At 42.0% G+C, this 9,095-nt stretch overlaps 1 protein-coding gene across 1 annotated transcript; it reads left to right on the forward strand.

Annotated features, from left to right (window-relative positions):
- The first annotated feature begins 7,611 nt into the window (after window positions 1-7,611).
- LOC121286274 (hydroxycarboxylic acid receptor 1-like) lies at window positions 7,612-8,862 on the forward strand. The gene has a single exon (XM_041203319.1). It carries the CDS (start codon window positions 7,654-7,656, stop codon window positions 8,725-8,727), a length of 1,074 nt encoding a protein of 357 aa, XP_041059253.1. The 5' UTR covers window positions 7,612-7,653; the 3' UTR covers window positions 8,728-8,862.
- Window positions 8,863-9,095: the final 233 nt, after the last annotated feature.

The following is a 9,095-nucleotide window of genomic DNA, read 5'->3' on the forward strand; positions in this document are numbered from 1 at the left end:
TTACCTTCCAGCCCGTTCACAAAGTTCTGGAAAATTCCAACCTTTGTGTCAGTCTTCGCAGTAGAGCAAGAAGATAATAAGATAAAAGCAAAAAAACTGTGGATGCTGGAAAGCCGAAACAAAAACAAAAATACCTGGAAAAACTCAGCAATTCTGACAGCATCTGTGGAGAGGAGCACAGTTAACGTTTCGAGTCCTTATGACTCTTCACTGGAATTGGTGAAGTGTCATATGGACTCGAAAAGTTAATTGTGTTCCTCCCTGCAGATGCTGTCAGAACTGCTGAGGTTTTCCAGATATTTTTGTTTTTATGAAGAAGAAAATCCCAATGGTCCCCACCCTGGTGTTTTAAGGAAATTAGGTTGAAAAATTGAAAATTGAAAATGTTTTAACCATATTGTCCCTATGCAATTCTGATTCAGGGTTGTCCCTTTAGATTGGAAAATTGCAAACATAACTCCATTATTTAAGAAGGGCAAGGGAAAGAAAGCAGGAATTTATGGTCCTGTTCGTCTAATTTTTGTTGTGGGAAAACTATTGGAATTTGTAATTAAGGACAGAGCAACTGAACAACGTGGATTTGCAAAAGGTAGGTCATGTCTAACGAACTTTTATTGAATCTTTGAGGAAGCAACTAAAGTTGTAGACAGAGAAATGTTCATGGATGTGTTTTATATAGATTTCCAGAAGGCATCCAATAAGGTTCCACATAAGGGCTGTTAGCTAAAATTAAAGTTCCAGGAATTAAAGACAACTTATTGCTCTGGTGGTTCATTAAGCAGTGGAAGGCAGGGTTGGGATAATGTGTATTGAATGGTGGAGCAGACTCAGTGGGCTGAATGGCCCACTCCTGCTCCTATGTTCCTATGCATTCAAAGTGGAAGGACATGACCAGTGGTGTATAACAAAGGTCTACGCTGGACTCTCAATTAGTTAATATGTTTACCAATGACTTAGAGAGAATCTAACCAACTCCCCTTGACATTCAACGGTCTCACCACTACTATATCCCACCATCAACATTCCAGGGGTTATCTTTGACCAGAAGCTGAGCTGGTGCAGCTTTACAAATACTGTGACAACAAGAGCAGGTCAGAGGTTGGGAATTCTGCGGTGAGTAACTCACTTCCTGTCTCCCCAATGTCTGTTTACTATCTGCAAGGCACAAGTCAGGAGTGTGATGGAATACACTGCACTTGCCTGAATGAGTGCATTTCCATCAATACTCGAGAAACATAGAAACTAGGAGCAGGAGTAGGCCATTTGGCCCTTTGAGCCTGCTGCGCCATTCATTATGATCATGGCTGATCATCCAACTCAATAGCCTGCTCCCACTTTCTCCCCATACCATTTGATCCCCTTCACCCCAAGAGCCATATTTAACTCCCTCTTGAAAATATACAATGTTGGCCTCAACTACTTTCTGTGGTAGCAAATTCCACAGGCTCACCGCTCTCTGGGTGAAGAAATTTCTCCTCATCTCAGTCCTGAATGGTCTACCCCGTATCCTCAGACTGTGACGCCTGGTTCTGGACTTCCCCACCATCGGGAACATCCTTCCTGCATCTACCCTGTCTAGTCCTGTTAGAATTTTATAGGTTTCTATGAGATCCCCCCTCATTCTCCTGAGCTCCAGCGAATATAATCCTAACCGACTCAATCTCTCCTCATATATCAGTCACGCCATCCCAGGAATCAGTCTGTTGTTAAGAAGCTTAACAACATCCAGGAATTAGCAGTCCACTTAATCAGCATCCATCCACCACCTTAAATGTTCACTCCCTCCACCACAGACGATGCACTGTAACAAATTGTCAAGGCTCCTTCAACAGCACTTTCCAAACCTGCGACTTCCACCACCTGGAAGGACAAGGGCAGCAGTCACAGGGAACATAGCTGCCTACAAGCTCCCCTCCAAGTCACCCACCATCCTGACTTGGAACTATTATTGCCGTTCTTTCACTCATTAGGTCAAAAACCTGGAATTCCCTTTCTAACAACATTGGGGATGTACCCACAGCACATGTATTACAGCAATAATGTAGGCAGCTAACCAGCACATTCTCAAAGGCAATTAAGGTAATAAAAGCTGGCTTTGCCAGCAATGCTCACATTCCACAAACAAAAAAGTGGCTTTCCATCATATCACATAACAGAATAAGGATGAGTTGGAAGTTGAGAAGAGGTTAAGGCAAGAACAACTGTCGCAACTGTTCTCATGATCCCGAGAACCATCTCCTCTATAAGGCTTAGGAGTTGTAGGTGCCCTTGTTGCCCACCTCTTCTGTTCTGCTCCTGGTGGTTATGGACTATCCTGTCCTGCAAGAGAGAGGAAAGAATGTCATTGATTGTATTGCATTGTATTTGGGTGATGTGCCTGCCAGAGCTGAATAGCTGGTGGCATATGGAAGCAGTAGGAAATAGGAGTGAGGCTGACATCATTGGAATGCGTATGCAAGTGAGATTAAGTATCTAGATTTTAGGCATGAGTCTTGCATGCTACTAAGTGCTGATAGGTGAGTGATGGAGGTGTGGTGCATTGAAAAACTTGAAAGGCTGGTGCTGCAGTGGGTAGGCAATGTCCTTTAAAGATACATTCAGTGGCCTTGACTGCCTGCAGGAGGACATTGAAATTCTTGCAGTGCTGCGGCCAGGTCCTCAGGGCAGGACCCTGGGCATTGCCCTCCATTGCCAACTGCTAAAATTTGGATTTGCCTTGAGGGCTTCCTGACCCTGATGGAAACATGACCTCTTTTCTGCTATCAAACTCAACCACTAAGGCCTCCAGCACTGCACCTATGAACCTAGGAGTACTCGCTCTGCTGTGGTGCTCCACATGTAAATTTCCTACTTGGAGCCATTGTTAGCAGAGGCAGCCAATAACAGTTCCCTTCCACTGAATGCAGCTCCCATTTAATAGGGACAGACCGACTTTCAGAGGAGCAGGCTGGCCTCCTCCTGGTGGCATACTGCTTGGAACCCTGCTGAGAGTTCAGGCAGTGTGGGTCCCTGAACTCATGTACAATCATGTAAACAAGAAGGCAATAGAAATTTTGTGCGTTGCCTGCCTCAATGGAAACAGGCATGGACCAATCACAAATTGTGACCCCCACACCTGAAAACAGGCCTGAATAAATTTTTGGCATCTGATATTTCAGTAGAATATTGATTTACGACTCTTCAATGCAAAACACATTCTTGTTGCGAAGATAGTTTATTGATTCTTGTAAAGATCAGAGAAGGGAAGAAAAGTCTATAGACACTACCCCAGGATTTTCAACACACCTGTTTTCCATTTGAAAGCTTGTTGCTTACTTTTGGTGCAATGAAAGCCTGTTATGTAGTGATATGGTACTCACAAAGGAAAGCAAAATACCTGGGTAATTACTTTTCCTGCTGGTTTAATGTCCACATGTTTTGGCAATGCAGTTTACCTACCGAAAGAATTACTTTATGATGAACATTTAGATCATGGTTCATGTTAATATTTTAGAGGCGATGTTTAGTTCTGGGGAGATTAAAGCTTAACTGTAGAAAATAGAATAAATGCAACAAAAGCAGCTTTGAGTCTATTGCATTTAAAAGGTTGGGTCCATGTTGACTTAAGGGGTTATCAGCTAGAAAGGTAAGATTACAAAACAGCAGGTGGGCTTAGCTGGAGAGCTGGAGACGTGATATCTATGCTGCTTGCAAAGAAATGCGGTCCAGAAAGATGCTTTGTTTTGGGAATTAGAGCTAAATTGCTTTAAATAAGTGAACCCTGAAAAACAATGTCATTATGGAGATGAGTGGAGCTTAACAAGGTTCTCTGGTTTCAATTTATCTAAGTGTTCTGCAGTGGGGAAAGAATGAGACTGAAGAGGTGCTGCTGTTAGCAGGCTCCAGGCAGTTAGGGCTGAGAAAAGCCCTGGGAGCTGTTTGGAGCAGATGAGGTTTGCAGTTTAGACCTCGTGTGGTTTGCAGCTAACAGAGAAGCTCTGGGAACAATTAGTAGGCTCCAGGCAGTTAAGGCTCTGAAAAGCCCTGAGAGCCATTTACAGCTTGGTGCAGCAAAGAGACTGGAGTTCGGAGAAACCTAGGGGCAGTAACACCTTAGTGAAACTAGCAGTATGTGAAGGATTCACAACTCCTAATACTGAAGCAGTCCATGTCCAAATGCAGCAATATCCAGACTTGGGTTGACAAGTGGCAAATAAGTGCCAGGCAATGACCATCTCCAGCAAGAGAGAATCTATCTATCGTCCCTTGTCATTCAGTGTCATTACCATCACCGAATCTCCCACTATCAACATCCTGAGGGTGAGCATTGACTAGAAACTGAACTGGACTAGCTATATAAATACTGTGGCTACAAGAGCAGGTAAGTGGCTAGGAATCCTGCAGCAAGTAACTCTCCTCCTGATTCCCCAAAGCCTGTCCACCATATACAAGACACAAGTCAGGGGTGTGATGGAATACTTCACACTTGCTTGGATGAGTGCAGCTCCCACAACACTCAAGAAGCTTGACACCATCTAGGGCAAAGTAGCTCGCTTGATTGACACCACATCCACAAACATTCACACCCTCCACCACCAACGCACAGTAGCAGAAATGTGTACCATCTACAAGATGCACTGCAGGAATTCACCAAAGCTCCTTAGCCAGCAGCTTCCAAACCCATGATACAACCATCCAGAACGACAAGGGCAGAAGATAGATGGGAACACCACCTCCAGGAAGTCCCCCTCCAAGTCACTCATCATCCTAACTTGGAAATATTTCACCATTCCTTCACTGTCACTGGGTCAAAATCCTGGAACTCCCTCCCTAACAGCACTGTGGGTGTACTTACACCACATGGACTGAAGCTCACCACCATCTTCTCAAAGGCAACTAGGGATGGGAAATAAATGCTGGCCCAGCCAGTGATGCCCACATCCTGTGAATGAATAAATTTAAAAAAAAGTTGGGAGAATGCCAGTAATTAGAGATGGGAGTGCAGCTTTATGAATCCCGTGGAATGCAGTCTCAGGAAAAGAGACTGAACCATTGGAAGATGAAAAGTTGTTGAGGCAGTCCAAGTGGGAGCAGCTTTTGAGGAAATTCTGAGGCTAGATCTTTGAAAGTGAGGAATTGAAATCCCTTGTGAGCAAAACATTTTTAATGAGATGAGTTTAATGAGTTGTGACTCAGAATGGTCACTGATGTCTCGGTGGATTGCTGAGAAATTTGTGAGATCTGTCTTAGTTGCATCTGCCATTTTATGTGCAGTGTGGTGTGTTTGACCACAGTTTGTCCACAAATTCATGTTTATCTCATGTTAATTCTGAATGTTAGCGTATAAGATAGATATTGTAAGTTGTTTTACTTTTCTGACTTTATATAGTAAAGGTTATTTTGTTTGTTTAAAACCGTGGAATCTTGTGGCTTTATTCTCCTAGCAGGTAACAGGATTTCAAATTTTGACTACTTTAAACAAAAAGTCATAGGTCCCTAACCAGATTTGCTACTTTTACATGGGATAGAGAAATAGTGCTCCTGTCTGCCCATTAATTACTATCCAAATCTTCCAGTGTTCATGGGACCCCACTCATCTCTGACATGGGCATCTATATTGTAAGTATGGGCTTTGCTTTTCCTCTTTTCCTTCCCTTTTCCTTTTTCCATGAAACATCAAATACTTTGTAATGGTCATGTTATGGAGGATACAGCAAATTGCCATAGTTCTGCAAACATGTGCTGCTGATACTGCATGCATTCCTGTTACCTGGAAATTGGACTTGAGAATTCAATGTTCAAATAGTTTACCTTGACCTTGATAGTGCCCAAGGCCTGTCCTCAGATGGCAATGATGTGGCATTAGCCAAGGTTGAGTTGGCACCTCAGCTTCCTATTACGATGTCACGATGCTGTAGTTAAGCAGTGAAGGTAAACTGGATTGATTGAAGAGTAAATGGATCATGTCTATTCCCCAGGCCAAATGAATTGACATGCACAATGGGATGGCTAACATCACTCACTATTTAAACATTGTGAGAATGAGATTCCTTCCTGTTAAGGAGATGGATACAATTTCAGACAGGATGTTTAGTTCCACTTGGAAGAAGTTGAAGGCTCTCTTCCACTCTGCTATGCTGGCTCTATTTGTGTCTGAACGAACCCAGGGGTGTGTCTGAACGTCGCAACCATGACATGTGTAGTGCACTAATGAAGAGCTGACTGATGTGAAAGTTGAGATGCATTAAAGTGAAGAGCTGTAATGACCTTAGAGATGCAGATCAACTATGACATAATCAAAAGGTGGAACAGATTCAGTGAGCTGAACGAATCGTTCCTGTTCCTATATTCTTATATGTAAGGGGGCCAAATGTCAAGTTCCAACAGCTGACATACCGCTGTCATAAAAACAAAAAAACTGCGGATGCTGGAAATCCAAAACAAAAACAGAATTATCTGGAAAAACTCAGCAGGTCTGGCAGTTTTTCCAGGTAATTCTGTTTTTATACCGCTGTCATAGTCTTAGCAGTTTATCAGACACTTCCCTAAGTAAAAGTCCAGATAGGTGTTCTGTGGTCTGTTGATCCTGTGCTTTGGATACCCGTGGGTCAAATGTTGCCTGCATGTATGCTGCAGCACTCTCCTGGCTTCCTCTTTTTCTACTCCATGTCCTCCTCATCATCCTCATCAAAGTACAGGAACAATGGAGTCCCCAGAGGGAAATCCATTATTTCACTGTATAGAAGCCCCTTTAAATCTCAGCAAGTTTCACGAAGTACCAACAAGGATAAGAAGAAAGCTTTGCATTTAAAGGAATTCTTTAAATGTTGCGGTCAACATTCTACCACTTCTCACCTCACCATAACGAAGGAAAGTAAACTTGATAGTGAACAGGAGCTGTGAAACATCAGATTAAGTTAACAGTATAGAAACTTTCTTCTGTTCTGTTGAAGGGTCATGAGGACGCGAAACGTCAACTGTGCTCTCTCTTCCGCCGAGGCTGCCAGACCTGCTGAGTTTTTCCAGGTATTTCTGTTTCTGTTTTTGTTTTAGAAACTTTCTTCGCAAGGAAAGGGTAAAGGTACTCAGTACAAAATGCAATCTAAATATAAAGGGTGAAACTGGTCAATGGTAACATTGTGAAACAAGCTTCCAGTGTCAGCTCATTTTTCACCAGGCTAGTTTTTTTATTTTCCAGTGATTTGGAAAATATTGCCAATATGTTTAATCTTACATCAATTGCACACGACAGTGAGACCAGGTAACGGGTCTCCAAAAAGAGTATGAGTTATTGTTCTGTGAACTTCAGCGGATAAGAAATCGGTAACAGTGAAAAATCGGTTGTCGATTCACTGTCAGCTCATTTTGAACTGCCCGTATGGAACAATTTCATTCCCTGACAGTTCTATGTTCCATGTTCTGCAAAGGCGATACTTTAACAAACAGTCATTTTGAAAGCCTAAATGTATTTTAGTAGGGATGAGTGACATATTTAAGATTTTCTAGGCGTTTTGCTGGTAACTTTGTAATCTATTTTAATATTCTGCCTTTATTAGAGGACCGCCCACAATCCGCGATGTAATGTGGAAGGACTGTATATAAGGTCGTGCATTATTCACTAAATTAACTCATTTCTGTGGCTGTGTGACTGAGTTTACTGCAATACTGCCTACAATGGTCAACGGGAACCAGCAGTGTGTTTTTGAGAAAGATGTTAATTCATCCTACAATCCACCCATAATTATTATAAGTTGTATCCTCGGATTCATTGGAAATGCGATTGCTTTATGGATCTTCAGTTTTCATGTTAAATGCTGGAAACCAAACACAGTTTATTCACTGAATCTGGCGATTGCAGACACCCTGTTAATCAGCTGTTTACCATTTCGAGCAGATTACTTTTTACGGGAGAAGAACTGGATCTTTGGTGATGTTCCTTGTCGCCTGAAGGTTTTTTTTATCTCCCTAAACCGGGTTGGGAGCATCATGTTTCTGACAGTTATGGCGATTGATCGCTATTTTAAAGTGGTCCAGCCTCACCACCGAGTGAACAAGATACATACAAACAGTGCAGTGAAGTTAGCAGGCATCTTGTGGATTCTGACAACGATAGCTTGTTCCCACCTTTTAGCAGAGTCTCACGGCTTCCCGGTCAACAATCTGACATACTGTGAGCCCTTTGACATGTCCAAGTCTCCAATTCCTACAACAATTTGGACCTATGTTCTCTTTGTCGTTTTCATGTTTGCTTTTCCAGCTTCAGTTATCCTGTTCTCCACGACGAGTATCATCTGGAAGTTACAGCGGATGGACAGTGAATCGAGGGGTAAATATAAGCGAGCGGTAAAGCTTGTGATAGCTGTGGCAGCAGTTTTTGTATTTTGTTTCTTGCCCACAAACATTGCTGTAATCGCTGTTTTAATTACGAAGCCAAAAGTCGCTGAAGACTGCAAGTCATATGAAATAGCTGTTCAAGCATTTTATAATACACTATTTATGACATATCTGAACTCTGCGCTGGATCCGGTTATTTACTACTTTTCAAGCTCGACATTTAAAGCTTCTTTTATGAAAGCACTTGCACCTCTTAATTTAAACTGTTTCGGATCGGCAAGTCGTCGTTCGACGCAACGAAGAGAACACAAGAGAGAAATAGTTGTGGGGCAAATTCCAGAAAAGATACCGGACCGTAATGCCTGTGATCAATCCCAATCTGACATTACATTGACTGCAACATCTAACTGTTAATTGTCAGCTTGTGTAATTAAAGTATAGCCTGTGAATAAGTGCAAACCGTTGAAAATAAGTTGATTTTGTGACATTTTAAAATCAGTTAATCTGCTTCTAACAAATATGTGCTAAAATAAACTGCAATTTTAAAAATCAAGTTATCCACATGCCAAATAGTTATTCCATTACTCTATAGAATTAAAATGATTATACAAGGTTTTCAGGTCATGCTAAGTAGTGGTCAATGTAAGGTCATACAGCAATTGTAGAGAAATAAGGAGACAGTTTTGTAAAACTGAGTAAGGCTCCCACAAGGATGGGGATGTTGTCCATTTTCTAGCAGATGAGATTTGTGCATATTATTTACAAGGTGACAGGAATCAGTA

The sequence above is a fragment of the Carcharodon carcharias genome, chromosome 13, assembly GCF_017639515.1.
Source record: "Carcharodon carcharias isolate sCarCar2 chromosome 13, sCarCar2.pri, whole genome shotgun sequence".
In the NCBI taxonomy this organism is placed as follows: Eukaryota; Metazoa; Chordata; class Chondrichthyes; order Lamniformes; family Lamnidae; genus Carcharodon; species Carcharodon carcharias.